We start from the raw sequence: 15,978 nt of genomic DNA, 5'->3' as shown, positions 1-15,978 counted from the left end.
TTGCAAACCTTTATGGTAGCAATTTTGTAGCCTTTCAGCCAAAATTGTATCCTAGTTTTCAGCGACCAAATGACTGGACTTTGTTTCAATGGGAAAATGCGTTTTTAATCCAGTTAAATTTGATCACTTGAAACCTGGAAGTACTGGTGGTTGAAAGCAACTTAATTGCCGAGTGTAAAGGAAGGAGCCAGAATATATACATTGTTCCAACATGGAACAACTTTTTTTTTTGTCATTTTAAGGTGCTTTAAGCCTTGGGTGAGGATCAGATTTTGTTTCAGATCCATTTATAAAAATTAAAAACAAGATTCCTAAGGATTTGCAAAAGTTTTGCCAAAACTGTATAGGAAGTGGAGGCCTAAAGCAGGGCTTGAAAAAGACGCTCGCCAAATACGAGGAGAAATTCCTCTGTGGCGAACTGTAATTGAACTGTACTGTATGAACTGTAATTTCATAAGCTTTAAGGGGGCGTGGTTGGGGCGTGCCAGGGGAGGGGTTTTGGATGTGCCGGGGGTGGGGTTGGGGGCGGACCTGGGCAAGGTTGGGTGGGGCAACTGGTGGAGAGCAAGTTTTGTGACCGGCTAGTAGGTCTAGACTCGAAATTTGAACCCCTCCTTCCTCCATGACAGCTGGCGGGGGTTCTTCTCCCCACACTGCTATCACTTTTTGAAAACAGCGTGACTGTATGGGGCACCACCCACACAACTGCGTCATTTATTCAGTTTCTTGTGCGTGAACAAACTACAAGTACCGTCTACCACTGCAGCAGACTGATTTGTAGTTTCATTTGGCTGTGAAGATGCTAATGAACACTTAGTTTTGCGGAAATAAAAAAAATTTTAGCAAACGTGCTTTTAGGCTCCATGCACACTAGCGTTTTTTATAAGCGAAAAAACCGCTAGAGAAAGATAATTGTATGAAAAACGCTGATAGTAGCGGTTTTTGTGCCAGCTTGTAGAAGGGTTCTAGGAGCATCAACTTTTTATTAGTGTTTTTACAGTACATGTAGGGAAGCGGAGGGGGAGCTAGAAAAAAAAGCTGTTAGGAGCGTGTTGGTAGCATTTGGGAGCATTTAGTAGTGTATAAGAACATTCAGTTTTTTGGGGGGTTTTTCTACTCCTAAACGCTGAAGAGTGAAAACGCTACTAGCCTAAAATAGTGTGCATGGACACATAGGATAACTATTTAGCTTCTAGGAGCAGAAAAACCGCTTGTGTACATGGAGTCCAATTCTTTCCATAAAGGTCAATCTATATTTAACTCTAACGTCAGTTTTTTTTTATTGTTATAGGTTGCCATTGCTGATTTTCAGCTAAAAATCTAGCTGTCATGCTGATCCTTTGGCTTCAATACCCTACAAGTTAATGAGTCAAAACAAATATGGATCAGGAGTTCTGTCTTTACTTGTTCCCAGTCAGTGACTTGGAAAATACCGAGAATTCACATGAGAGCTAGGCAACTGCACGAGAAGGTCATCGGAGGCCTTCAACTTACTCCTTTCATGGCAGGCTTTCTCTAAGGAAGCGTGTGTGACAGATTTCAGGAGTACAAGGGGTTACAGGCCACAGGACACAAGTCTTGAGTCTCTCTATTTACTTCTCATACCTGTGGTGGGAGGAACGGGGGAGGCGGGAGCCCGCTGTCTAATTATAAGGTCCTCCTGTCTCCAGCACACCTGGGTATTTGGAAAAGACAAGTTGTTTAGCAAAGGGGGGTAATTACTGGGTTACAGCCAAATAAATATACCCATGTAAGATAACAGGGCTGGAAACGTAAGCAAGAAGGGAACTTTTTTTTTTTTTTTTTCCGGTAACTGAAAATTATACTAGCAGTTATTCCCCAGAAAGATGAAACCAATGGAAGGTACAAAAGCTGTTTATTAATGCTTTCCTGTTTTTGTTTTTTCCTCCAAGCACCTGGAAATATTTTCCATGAATTGGGCAAGCGGTAGCCTTTAGCTGCTTTGATTCTACAAACCTAACTAGGAGTCGGCTGAGACTTGGAGTCCTTTTAGGATCTGTTTTTTCTTTTGTATGTTTTTTTTTTTTTATGGTAAAAGAAACTTGCCATCTAGTCTTAGGCTACGTTCACACTAGCGTTGTGTGCAGGCGGCAGAGAGGCGTTTGGGAAGCGTTTTTACCGCTTCCCAAACGCCTCGGACAATTCTGCACATTGCAGCACATGGTGCTGTTCTAACGGGAGCGTCAGCGACGTGGCAAAACAGACGCCTCTGGTCGAGTCAAAAGGCGTTGAAGCCTCCCATTCTAGTCTATGGTGCCGCTCTGCAAACGCCCGGCCAGCGTTTGCGGAGCGGTAACACCATTTAAACTTCATTATAGGCGTTTGTGGGGCGTTTTTAACAAACGCCTAGCAACCGCCGCTAAACCGCGCATGTAGCGTTTGCCGAGCGTTTATAAAACGCTCCGCAAACTCCAGACCAACGTTTGACAAACACTATAGGGGCGTTCGGCAAGCGTTGATAAAACAGTCAAGTGTGAACGAGCCCTTAAGATAGTCCTAGATTAAATTTGACCAGCTCGGGAAGGACCAGCTGAATGTCAATCCATGTGTGGCCTGTCCCACTCAACAAAAGTGGATCTAATCCTGATAGACTTCTGTCAAACAGACTGGGTTGAAATTCTTGTTCAGTACAGCCACTGGTCAGTGTATTTTGACAGCGGAGAGTCCCTGCTGTTGGCGTACAATGTCTCATTCATCAATTGTGTGGGTGGGGAAACCCATTGCTTTAGCTGTTGAATTTTGATCCAACTCAAGCAGGAATGTTGGAAAATTTCCACTCATGTAGCCAATCAGCTGCAGCACTGATCATTGTACTCTGAAAGTGGGGTAGTCCCTCTTATTTATTATTTATTTCAGGTACTTATATAGTGCCGTCAATTTACGCAGCACTTTACATACATACATATACATATATATATATATATATATATATATATATATTTCATTCACATCAGTCCCTAACCCTCAAGGGGCGTACAATCTAAGATCCCTAACACACATTCATACATACACATACTAGGGACAATTTACATACAGGAGCCAATTAACCTACCAGCATGTCTTTGTAGTGTGGGAGGTAACCCACGCAGTCACAGGGAGAACATGCAAACTCCAGGCAGGTGGTGCCATGGTTGGGATTCGAACCAACAACCCTAGTACTGCCAGGCGGAAGTGCTAACCATTTAGCCACTGTGCTGCCCTCTTGTAAAAATGCAGTAGTGCAGTGGGGAGGATTCCCTTATCTACTTCCAATGTATGGATGGGGGAATTGTGTGTGGGGTTTTTTTTTTTTTTTTCTTCTTTTTTGATCACTTGGGTGACTGATCAAAAAAGAAAAAAAAATATCCGTCTATGGCCAGCATTGCGCTTAGACAGTCCTTTTAGCTTCACCAAGTGCTTTCTATCACCTGCCTTGTGCAGGAAAGCCTTTTCCTGCACCCCATCTGATGCTCATTTCTGTTTTGCTAGGAAGCTAAGATTTCAGGCCTAAACCCTGCCCTGAACAAGGTAGAACACACCTTATTCTGGATTAATATTCGGAAAGGGTGGCAGATCCACTTTGAAGAGCAACGCCTGCTTTTCTGGAATGTAGAACTATGATAGACAGGTTTATGTAGTAATAAACTTTTTGTTACCAGTTTTTTTCCGTTATAACTCTTATAGTGTTTTTAATGTTTCTGATCCTAGTTGGAAATATGCTGATTTTACTTGTTGCTGGTGTAGTATCTGTCTACAGCTGTCTGCGACATATGCAGCAATTCCCAGCTGGATTGGCTCCTCCCATGTGGTAACCATAAAAAGTTGAATATTTGCCACTGGGTTGGGTGGGTAATTCAAGGATTGCTTAGGAAACAAGATAATCTACATTTAAAAAAAGAAAAAACAGTGTTTTAATTTAATTTTTTTTTTACCATGCCATAAAACATGTTTTTGTCAGAAAGGTACAAAGTTGGGTTATCTTTTTATGAATGCAAAGGAATCCATTAAATAGTTTTTTTTTTTTTACTTTTTCAGGTATTACTACAACAAAAGGATACTTCACAAAACCAAAGGCAAACGATTCACCTACAAATTTAATTTCAACAAACTGGTGTTGGTCAACTACCCTTTCATAGATATGGGTATGGCAGGTAAGTACCCTCAGAACAATATGGGTATGGGGAGGTAAACCTAAATATCAAGCTGGGCTTAGTAGTAACAGCGTTCTGAATCAGATGTGCTGGCTAGTCGCTCAGGGACTCCCTGTGGGACGGGAGATCCAGAGAGAGCCACGGGAGGTTGGAGAGGGCGGACAAGCCCCCTCCTGCTTGTACAAGCAATCAAAAGGCTAGTTATCCGCTCCAATTGCTTTTAGAAGAGAGCGGACCACTGGCTATGAAAAAAAAAAAAAAAAAAAGGTACCTGGATGATGCTTGCAGCTGCAGGCATCACTCCGGTAAAGTCGTTAAAAGAAAAAAAATACACGCACAGTTTTATATTTGTTGCAGGTGCATTAAGAAAAATAAAATCTAAGCCCTGGATCACAGTGATGCGGTGCAGAATTCGCAGCGTTTTCAGTGCGAATTCCTCACCGCATCACAATCACACCCCGTTCATACGAACCGATGCGGGTGTGTATGTTAACACTCCGACACCGGTCCGCAAAACGCGGTGCGATGTGCACAATCGGATCGCATAGGTGTGAATACCTACGCGATCCAATTCTAGTGCGGACCAAAAAAGGGTCCTGCCCGTTTTTGGTGCGGTGTGAATACAGCCATACAAAATATACGGCTCTAATCACACTGCATACAAATCGCATGTGATTTGTACAGGAATGCGGTGCGGTTCCTGTGCAAATCACATGGGATTTACTGCACCGCTTTAGTGTGAACCCGGGCTTACAGTTTGTAGTTTTTCTTTACAAAGTAGCCACAACCTAGTAGAAAAGCCTGTCCCCTGGGAGTATGCTGTAGAGAAGTTCCTTTGCCTTGCTCTCTATGTAAAAGCAGAGGTCAAAAGCACTTCCTGCTGAGTAGGGCCTAGAGCATTCTAATTAGCCGGGGTTATAGGTTATACTGATTGGAGAGCTCTGTTTGACTCTGTAGGGGGTTGTCGGACCTCTGCATAGTTACCTCTGCTTCCACATAGCAAAGGTGCTTTTCTGCAGCAAGGAAAACCATAGGTGGCAGATTGCTTTTCAGTGCAATAATTTTTTTTCAATAAAAAGCTGATGACAAGCTTTTAAAACTGTAAACCGAGTAGATTTTGCTGCACTATATTGTACATCTTAATAATGTTTAACATCTGATATGCTTTCAGTGTATGGCACCTGTTCATACGTGTGTCCAAGTGTTGTGATAAGTCTTTCTTGTGGAACGTTTCTGTCATTTAAAGGATAACTACATCTTTTGGACCACGTTACATCCATATATAGGGTGCTCCAGCACATGTTCTCTCTGTGACAGTGGGTGGGGGATTCTCCCCCTGCACCCGCTGTTACATTTCAGAAACAGCACAGCTATGTGGAGCTCCATTCGCTTCATTGTGTCATTCATTCACATCTGTGAATAATAGAATCTGTGAATAAGAGAACTACAAGTCCCTTCTTCCGCTGTGGCAGATGGCTTGTGCACAATGAACTGCAAGTGCGCAGATGGATGCCCTCATTGTTCATTGACAAGCCCTGCAGCTTTCAAACTGACACCTGTACAGAGGTTTGGGCTGAAAGCTGCAGGGCTTGTCTGCAGGAGCCTGACATTACACCTGCGATACACTGATCAGAGGTGCAATGTTTTGCAAGCTCCTGCTGGGGAAAAAAAATGTGCATTTATTATTTTTTTCCCAAAAGGTGAACTTGGCATATAAGCTTTGACTGCAAGAAATGGTTTTTACTGTTTTAAGTTTTGAAGTGGGCAAGTCTGTTGGGTAGTGCGGATTGAATATGCATGCCTGAAGTTCTGGGTTTATCGAAAGGTAGATCAGATGAGCAGCAAGATTCGGGCCAGGATTTATAAATGAGAATTTGCCTACCCAGTTATCCCAATTCAAATTTTAAGCTGTTTTTTGTTTAACAAGGTCACATATTCTCACATGCTAGCGGTTCTTTTCGGTCAGGTATTACTTTTTTTTTTCTTTTTTTTTAACGCAGTCTCCTTTTTTCCTTTAGGAGGACCGGTACCTCAGAGTGCCCCACCCGTACCATCAGGAGGCACCCACTTTCGCTTTCCACCCTGCACCCCATCAGATGTTTTGTCTCCGAATGAGGAGTTGCGCTCACCAACCCTTTTTTCTTCTGTTGCAAGACGGCTGGCACGTGGATCAGTCAGTGACTGCAGTGATGGTACATCAGCCAACTCAGAAGTGGAAGAGAGTCTGAGTGAGGAGCAGCACCGTCGAGGCCCCGGGCCTGACATCCCAGCATTCAGAGGTCCGCCCCTTCCACGACTTCCTCACGAGGGCATCTTTAGGGTCTACCCTCGTCCACGGGTGCCAGAACCTCTTAGCCCTTTCCCAGTATCACCTATGGCTGCCCCGTCTGGCCTCCTGCCTCCTCAGCTCTCACCTGCCTTACCCATGACTCCTACTCATATGAACTATACCCCATCCCCTACCTTGAGCCCCATGTACCCAGGTGGTAGTCATTTTTCATTCAACCCGGAAGACATGAAACGCTACCTACAAGCACACACGCAGAGCGTGTACAACTACCACCTCAGCCCACGGGCATTCCTGCACTATCCAAGCATTGTGGTGCCTCAACCACAGCGCCCTGAAAAGCCCCTACATCTGCCTCCTGAGGAGCCTCCTTTTAAGTTCAAACTCCAACCTCCTCCGCTGGGCAAGAAGCAGCGGGAACGACCTCTTGAACCTGGTTCCTCTACCTCTTCCTCATCTTCAGGCGTCCCACAGATTAAGGTGGAGCCTATCTCTGATGCTGAGGAGGATGAAGAGGATCTCATGGTGGAAGTAACAGACATCAGCGAGGAGGAAGACGATGAGGAAGTCTTCAAAGCCCCCACAGTGCCAGAGCAAAAACCCCCTGCTCCTGTTCTATCTGGCCGGGAAGAGGAAACAGTGAGCACAGGGGATGAAAGTGGCCGCTGCATCCCACTTAAGTTGCGCTTCAAGCGCCGTTGGAGCGAAGATCAACGTCTAGAAGCCGAAGGAGGAGCAGAGGAGTCAGATAAAAAGGTCAGAAGTAATCAGGAGGAGCTAAAACTGCCCCCACAGCCAGGTGGCCCTCCCTGCAGAAGGGTGAGCACTGACCTTCAAAGAGCCACAGAGGAACTCTCGCTAGAAAGTAGGGATTCCTAATAGAAGACTTACTGGGCCCACCAGACGTAGCCTAGTCCATTTGTAAAGATGAGCTCCCTTTGGTGGAGTCTCTTTCCAGCAAATTTTATTCCCTCTATCCAAAAAAAATAAATAAAAAAAAAAGTCCTTAGGTTCTGTGGAAATGAGGACATTTTGTTTTTTGTAATCCCATATTTTATTTTTATTTCTTTTAATGGGGAGGGGAGATTTAAAGGAAAAAAAATTACGGATGCATACCAATTACCGGATTCGCTGTAGAAAAGCTTTTATTTTTAACAGAAAAAAATTGCTTTAAACGATTTCACAAAATCTTAGGTGTCCACTTTTAACCTCCTTCCTTTTCGTACATATGTAAATAGTGCTTACCCTCTGCATGGCATGGAGTCAGGACACCAAATTGTCAAGCCTATCCAAATTTGAAGTTGTTTTCTGTCCACAGCTTGGCAAGAGACAGTCCAAAGTAAACATTACCCTGTAATCATAACCACCTTTATTGCCCAGGTCCTGCCCTTACCAGCTTTAAGACTGGTGCTTTCTCAGGTTTTGGGGAGCGACATCCCTTAATTTCACCCTGGGCATTCACGCCACCCAACATACCACTTTTTCATCAGACATGTTAAAGGGTCAGTCCATCCAATACCAATGTTGTGGTCAGATGCTGGTGAGTTGGGTCTTGCCGTTTTCTGTCTTTTTGAGGACTAGAGAGCTGAGGTCTCCAGCTGTAGTCTCCCCCGCTGGAGCTGTAGTCTCCCCCGCTGGAGCTGTAGTCTCCCCCGCTGGAGCTGTAGTCTCCCCCGCTGGAGCTGTAGTCTCCCCCGCTGGAGCTGTAGTCTCCAATTCTTTAACTAGTTACTGCTGCTGCAGTTCCCGATTTGTTACATTAAAAAAGAAACTCCCGATATGCAATCTTCATGGAAGTCCTTTGGCAACGTCACTAGGGGCTGGTGAGAGTTAAACCAAATTTTCTAGAGAAATGTGTACAATGCACTACAATGAGAAAAATTGGGACGGGCAGCTCACAACATTGGCCATTCCCAGTAAAACTTCCTCAATGGGTCCTCAAGGCCTGTGACCTGTCCAGCCCCGAATCATTACATTCTTACGTGAATATTGTTTGATGGGAAGGTGGAACCAGCTATACTGTTGCTGTAGCATCCAATATTATCAAGGCTTATTATCGGAAGGTGTGTGATCTGGATGCCTCATCTGCAATGTCCCCAGTGGGGACACAGCATGAAAACCTTGACACTGCATGTAACTTTTTCCTAATATAGCCAAAATTTAAAAAGAGCACGTGAGGCTGTGACCGGAGATGGATGTCACAAAATTGGTTCCAAAAAAGTATATATGAAGCTGGTGCATGACCGCACCCATCAGCATCTGTTCAAAACGAATTTCTGACCGAGCCCTTTAAATGTCACCAAAAATCTTTCTGTTCTGCCCTGCAGTGCCCTTTCCCACTGTGAAACCGTTAATCACATCTTTTAATGTATATGCTGCCTTATCAGTCTGGGGGCTTGTAAAATGACAAAAAAACAAAAAAAAAGCCCCTTTTTTCTTTTTCCTTTGAATTTTATAAAAAAAAAATTTATACTGGCTATCCTTCTCTGCTAAACTGAATAATGGTTATCTATCATTCAGTTATCTTTCTATTTTTTTTTTTTTTTTAATCTAATAACTAAAAAAAAAATAATGTACTGCCTTTTAAGAGAAAAAAAATATATGTATGCATTATAATATACAGGTCTTTTGACGGCTTTTTGCGCAAAACGTCAGTCATTATGAATTGGGCCTCCAGCAAAGTTTTAATCCAGTCCTCGCCTTGTTCCTTCCTATAACCAAGCCCCGCTTGTATATTGTCACCTTCATACAATCTTTTATTTTTTCTCTACCCTTCCCTTTTTTTTTTTTTTTTCACAGGGACTGCAGGTTTTTTTTTTTTTTTTTTTCAACTAAACAGAGGGGCGACCTCACCTCTGAAGTGTTTATACGCCTTGAAATTACAATCAGACCTACACAAATGTGCCTTATCAATATAATCTTAAAGGCTGCATCACTAATAGTCTTAAATACACGTTTGCCCCAAACGACAGCCCTATGCAGTAGTAAAAGACTTTACCCCCCCCCAAAAAAAAAACAAAAAAAGAAAATCCTGTGATAAATGGGACCTGAGTCCAAAGAGTTGTTTCTTTTGAGATATTTTAGTGGCACCACTTTTAGAAAAAAAAATAAAAAATGAGCCATTTTGTGTGGAAGGCTTACATTCTGCCGGCTGTTTTGCGAGAGCATGACACCGCTGACGCACGAACCAGTAAGTTGAATATGGCTGCACAAAATAGCTGCTTTTGTTGCTGGTGACCAGGTTTGAGGATGTCGGATGCTCCTGGCAGTAAATGGATTAACCAGTGTCCTATTTGCTGCTGCTTATTGGCCTACTTTTATATTTTTCCCCAAGGTATTGTATAATGCTTTTTGTTTTAAAAATTTGGCATAATATTGAAAAAAATGGGAAGCGGGCGTGTCGAACTTTCAGCAACCAATTAGAGCTGCTTTTTTTTTTTTTTTTTGCAAAATGCGTGATGGGGCGGGGGGGGGGGGGGCGGCACCAATGAAATTTTTACTAGTTGTTTTGGACATAGCGCAAGCTTGTGCTGGGATATGGTTCCAATAGTCGCAAGGCGCACGCAGTTGTGTCTCCTTGAAGTCAGTCCAGGCAAGTTTGCAGACTATTTTACAGCACTGCCGGTCTCAATGCAGGCGTCAGAATCCGAGAGCTTGACGGCCATGTACACAGATCAGTTTATCAAGGTCAAAAGCCGAGGAAAATGTACTGCAAGTATGCTTTTCTCCAATGCAGAGACTGTATATATTACAAATAATATAAATATATTCACACATTAACCATTTGCACACCTCTTTGGTTGCAAGTATTATGTACCCCAATGGCTTGTAATGAAGGGGTAAAGAATAAAATATGTTCTGATATAAAAATAACAAATGAGGAAAAAAAAAAAAACATTCCGTTTATGTTAACGTTTAAGAGTTCGCTTTTTTTTTTTTAAATGTTAAAAGGCTTGATTAACTCTTTTCCTGCCAAGTGCCTCCTACACCATTTCCTCTAATCCTCAGGTCTTTGGTCCACTTCTCAAGCCTGAATTTTTGTAGGTTTTAACCTTTTTGCTGCCAGTGGAGTGTTTGGGAAGCTCCCGGGGTTATTTTGCAGTAAAGGAGAGAGTGCAGTGTTTCATAATAAACCAGCAACCTGGGTGGGCACAAGGGCAGGTGGGTGGTCTTGCTCTGGGACGGGTAGAATTGTCAGGTTTAACCTCAGTATGTATATTGAAAAATAAAAAAATTGTTCCCCTGTATACACACAGATTGTAAATATATTTAGCAAAAGTCTGTTCACATTTAAGAATGTATATCTTAAAACAATAAAAAAAAGTTGAAGTTTAACTTTGTTTCTGGATTTCTTTTGGAGTAGTGACAAAAACCGCTTGATACATATTATAAAGTTTGGATATTGTCACTTTTGTTTTTTGTTTTTGTTTTTTGTTATTGTTTTTTTCTTACGAATCTTGAAAAAATGGGTATGTCTTATGTCCAACAACACATACCTTTCTTTTGCTCCCCCTGCAGTTCTGTTCTGGTGTTCAGGAGCAGGAGAAACTCCCCGGTGTAAGCTGTGACTTGAGTGACCCACAGGGGTAGATTTATTAAAACTGGACCACTCAGAATCTGGTGCAGCTGTACATGGTAGCCAATCAGCTTCTAACTTCAGCTTGTTCAATTATGCTTTGGCAATAAAACCTGGAAGCTGATTGGTTTCTATGCAGAGCTGCACCAGATTTTGTAAGTTTTAGTAAATAACCCCCATAGTGCATACAAGGATATAGATTCTGGTACTTGGCAGTTGGCCCAGACCTGTCACATGTTTTCCCATACCCTTAAGTACCCTGCATTTCTGAAATAATGTTGAATGGATAAGTTGGGAATTGATGAAAAGGGGATTGTGCTACTGGAAAGGGTGGGGTTTTTGTCCTACACAGGCAAAGTAGGGTTAAATAGTTAAATTTAAAGTGATATTAAGTGCTCGGATTTAAAAAAAGAAAAAAAAATGGCACTCACCTGCTCTGTGTAATGGTTTAGCACAGAGCAGCCCCAATCCTCCTCTTCAGTCCTCTGCTTGCACTTCTGGCCCCTCCTCCCTGCTGAGTGCCCCCAGAGTAGGCCCCTTGCTCTGAGGGCACTCGTGTGTGCATGCTCCCAAGCCGCGCTGTGTGTGTCTATAAGACACACAGCGTGGCTCAGCCCCGACCCCACTCCTTCCTCACTGACTGTGATTGACAGCAGAGTGGTCAGCCAGTGGCTCCTGCTGCTGTGTCTCAGCCAATGAGAAGAGAGAGTGACGAGGCTCCCGTGCACAGCGCTGGATTGAGATTGGGCTTGGGTAAGTACTAGGGGGGCTGTCGGGGGAGCAGCACACATGTTTTTTTTTACCTTCTTGCATACAATGCATGAAAGTAAAATAGGTTTAGCCTTTATAACCATTTTAATGTTCCCTAACAGCCCTTTGCATGCATTTAATTGGCCTTTGGGGCCTTATACAAAAGGACACACTTTCTCCTGTTGATACGATCGGTGGGGCACTATTCCTCCCGCTGACACCAATGATGGGGCACTATTCCTCCTGCTGACACCAGTGATGGGGTGCTATTCCTCCCGTAGACACCAGTGATGGGGTGCTATTCCTCCCGTAGACACCAGTGATGGGGTGCTATTCCTCCCGTAGACACCAGTGATGGGGTGCTATTCCTCCCGTAGACACCAGTGATGGGGTGCTATTCCTCCCGTAGACACCAGTGATGGGGTGCTATTCCTCCCGTAGACACCAGTGATGGGGTGCTATTCCTCCCTTAGACACCAGTGATGGGGTGCTATTCCTCCCGCTGACACCAATGATGGGGCGCTATTCCTCCCACTGATACCAATGATGGGGCGCTATTCCTCCCGCTGACACCAGTGATGGGGTGCTATTCCTCCCGCTGACACCAATGATGGGGCGCTATTCCTCCCACTGATACCAATGATGGGGCACTATTCCTCCCGCTGACACCAGTGATGGGGCGCTATTCCTCCCGCTGACACCAATGATGGGGCACTATTCCTCCTGCTGACACCAGTGATGGGGCGCTATTCCTCCCGCTGACACCAGTGATGGGGCGCTATTCCTCCCGCTGACACCAGTGATGGGGCGCTATTCTTCCCGCTGACACCAGTGATGGGGCACTATTCCTCCTGTTAATACCAGTGATGAGTGTACTAATTGTCCTGTTAATACCAGTGATGAGGCACTATTTTTCCCGTTGATACCAGTGATGGGGAGCTTTCTCTCCCGCTGATACCAGTGATGGGGTACTATTCCTCCCGCTGACACCAGTGATGGGGTACTATTCCTCCCGCTGACACCAGTGATTGGGTACTATTCCTCTCGCTGACACCAGCGATTGGGTACTATTCCTTCCGCTGACACCAGCGATTGGGTACTATTCCTCCCGCTAACACCAGTGATTGGGTACTATTCCTCCCGCTGACACCAGTGATTGGGTACTATTCCTCCCGCTGACACCAGTGATTGGGCGCACTATTCCTCCGCTGAAACCAACGAAGGGTAATTGTTCCTGTCACTGATGCAAATGATGGAGCACTGTTCCTTAACTGCCCCCAACATTGGAGCATTATTTCTCCCACATTGGCTACAGGTATTTAGTCATTTTTTACTCCCACCAGCAACCAAGCCTGGGGCGTTGTTTAGCCCTTTTGGATGTTGCTGTATTTTCTACTTCCACTATAGACACTTTGTTGAGGTCTATATTTGTTTGTCATTGGTCTAGAGCGGGTTTTAAATTAAGAATTGCTTGCAATAAGCAACACACAGGTTTCTTTGTAGACTTTAATATATCTGCATAATTCTATGATTCTTCTAACTAACAGGCACATTATCATACTTGGAGAAGTTGTATGCTGTACATTAAGTACCAAATATGACCAATTTGACAAAGTATTTGGTAATATGTCAGTTCTGTTATGTGATGTCAAAAGGAAGCGCAGGGTGATACCTGGAAGTGCCCAGCTGCAGATGAAGACTCCTTATGTACAATAAACCACATTTAAGGCTTTATCACCCTTGAGCTGCATCACTGCAACATTTGGTTGACGCTACAACACTCATGTACTGCAACGCTCTGATAATAAAATGTTCTTTCTCAGGGAGCTATAGATAATCCACAGAACTAAATATCAATATCAAGCTACACTCTCTTATTCAAAGTCATACTACATGAGAAAAGGGCTGATTTGGCTCAGTACTATATACTGTATGTAGTTCATGCCTTGTTACAAATTTTACGTATTCATCAATTGATAGGGGACTATTCACACTTGTATGCCTGAAAATGCATGTACTATTCTTTTTTGCTTTATGCTTTTCCTGTTAAAATATAAATATTAAAATATATATAAATACAAACATATACACACACACACTTGGGTCCATATACAGTATCTCACAGAAGTGAGTCTACCCCTCACATTTTGGTAAATATTTTGACTATCTTTTCATGTGACAACACTGAAGAAATGACACTTTGCTACAATGTAAAGTAGTGAGGTACAGCTCAACACACAGCCATTAATGTCTAAACTGCTGGCAACAAAAGTGAGTACACCCCTAAGTGCAAATGTCCAAATTGGGTCCAAACTTTCAATATTTGTGTGGCCACCATTAATTTCCAGCATTGCCTTAACCCTCTTGGGCATGGAGTTCACCAGAGCTTCACAGGTTGCCACTGAAGTCCTCTCCCACTCCTCCATGACGACATCACAGAGCTGTTGGATGTTGGGGACCTTGCGCACCTTCTGTTTGAGGATGCCCCACAGATGCTCAATAGGGTTTGTCTGGAGACATGCTTGGCCAGTCCATCACCTTTACCCTCAGTTTCTTTAGCAAGGCAGTGTAGTCATCTTGGAGGTGTGTTTGGGGTCGTTATCATGTTGGAATACTGCCCTGCGGCCCAGTCTCTGAAGGGAGGGGATCATGCTCTGCTTCAGTATATCACAGTACATGTTGGCATTCATGGTTCCCTCAAACTGTAGCTCCCCAGTGCCGACAGCACTCATGCAGCCCCAGACCATGACACTCACACCACCATGCTTGACTGTAGGCAAGACAGACTTGTCTTTGTACCCCTCACCTGGTTGCCGCCACACACGCTTGACACCATCTGAACTAAATAAGATTATCTTGGTGTCATCAGACCACAGGACATGGTTTCAGTAATCCACGTCCTTAATCTGCTTCAGCAAACTGTTTGTGGGCTTTCTTGTGCATCATCTTTAGAAGAGGCTTCCTTCTGGGACGACAGCCATGCAGACCAATTTGATGAAGTGTGCAGCGTATGGTCTGAGCACTGACAGGTGACCCCCCCACCCCTTCAACCTCTGCGGCAATGCTGGCAACACTCATACATCTATTTCCCAAAGACAACATCCTCTGGATATGACGCTGAGCATGCGCACTTTGGTCGACCAGAGCGAGGCCTGTTCTGAGTTGAACCTGTCCTGTTAAACCGCTGTATGGTCTTGGCCACTGTGCTGCAGCTCAGTTTCAGGATCTTGGCAATCTTCTTATAGCCTAGGCCATCTTTATGTAGAGCAACAATTCTTTTTTTTCAGATCCTCAGAGTTCTTCCAGTGACCAGTATGACCATTTTGGACATTTTCACTTGGGGGTGTACTTACTTTTGTTGCCAGCGGTTTAGACATTAATGGTGGTGTGTTGAGTTATTTTGAGGGGACAGCAAATTTACATGTTATACAAGCTGTACACTCACTACGTCACATTGTAGCAAAGTGTCATTTTTCTTCAGTGTTGTCACATGAAAAGATATAATTACAAAAATGTGAGGGACATCTCACTTCCGTGAGATGTTTGGACACAGGCACAATTTTAGTTTTTTTCAGGTATCTACCAAAACTTATTCAAGCTATAGTTGTATAATGAATATGGGCTGAAAGTGCACACTCTTGGGTTTAATTTGAGGATATGTACATCCAAATTGGAGGAAGGGTTTAGAAATTATAGCTCTTAAGCGTATCCATCCCCCCTTTTTCAAGGGACCAAAAGTAATTGGACAGTTGAACCAAAATCTGTTTCTTGGCCAGGTGTGGTCTACTCCATTATTTCTTCATTAATTAAGCAGGTAAAAAGTCTGGCGTTGATTCTAAGTGTGGTATTTGCATTTGGAATCTCTTGCTGTGAACCTACATTATGCGTTCAAATGATCTGTCCATGCAAGTGAAACATACCATTGTAAGGCTTCAAAAATGAAACACATCCATCAGAGAGATAGCAGCAACATTAGGAGTGGCCAAATCAACAGTTTGGTACATTCTGAGGAAAGAAGAACGCACTGGTGAGCTCAACATTAAAAGGCATGGAGGTCCACGGAAGACAACAGTAGTGGATGATCGCAGGATCCTCTCTATGGTAAAGAAAAACCCCATTTACAACATCCAGACAAGTGAAGGACACTCTCCAGGAGGTGGGCGTATCATTGTCAAAGTCTACACTCAAGAGAAGACTTCATGAGAGCAAATACA

General features: G+C 43.7%; 1 protein-coding gene and 1 long non-coding RNA gene across 3 annotated transcripts in view; one reads left to right on the top strand and one right to left on the bottom strand.

The window, feature by feature from the left end:
• Window positions 1–9,404, top strand: part of ERF (ETS2 repressor factor) — a 169,305-nt gene extending 159,901 nt beyond the window's left edge. For both annotated transcript variants that reach the window (XM_089687361.1, XM_089687362.1), the window contains 2 exons: window positions 4,036–4,151; window positions 6,170–9,404. In XM_089687361.1, the coding sequence (XP_089543487.1) occupies window positions 4,036–4,151; window positions 6,170–7,317 (1,264 nt within the window). In that variant the 3' untranslated portion in view covers window positions 7,318–9,404. The remainder of the gene's footprint in view (window positions 1–4,035; window positions 4,152–6,169) is intronic.
• LOC149454583 (uncharacterized) overlaps window positions 1–15,978 on the bottom strand; it is a 50,686-nt gene that overhangs the window by 19,875 nt on the left and 14,833 nt on the right. The gene's annotated exons all lie outside the window — the stretch shown is intronic.

The sequence above is a fragment of the Staurois parvus genome, unplaced genomic scaffold (assembly GCF_062004578.1).
Source record: "Staurois parvus isolate SC_StPar_1 unplaced genomic scaffold, SC_StPar_1.0 ptg000423l, whole genome shotgun sequence".
NCBI classification, from domain to species: domain Eukaryota; kingdom Metazoa; phylum Chordata; class Amphibia; order Anura; family Ranidae; genus Staurois; species Staurois parvus.
This window is presented reverse-complemented; position numbering and strand designations above follow the sequence as displayed.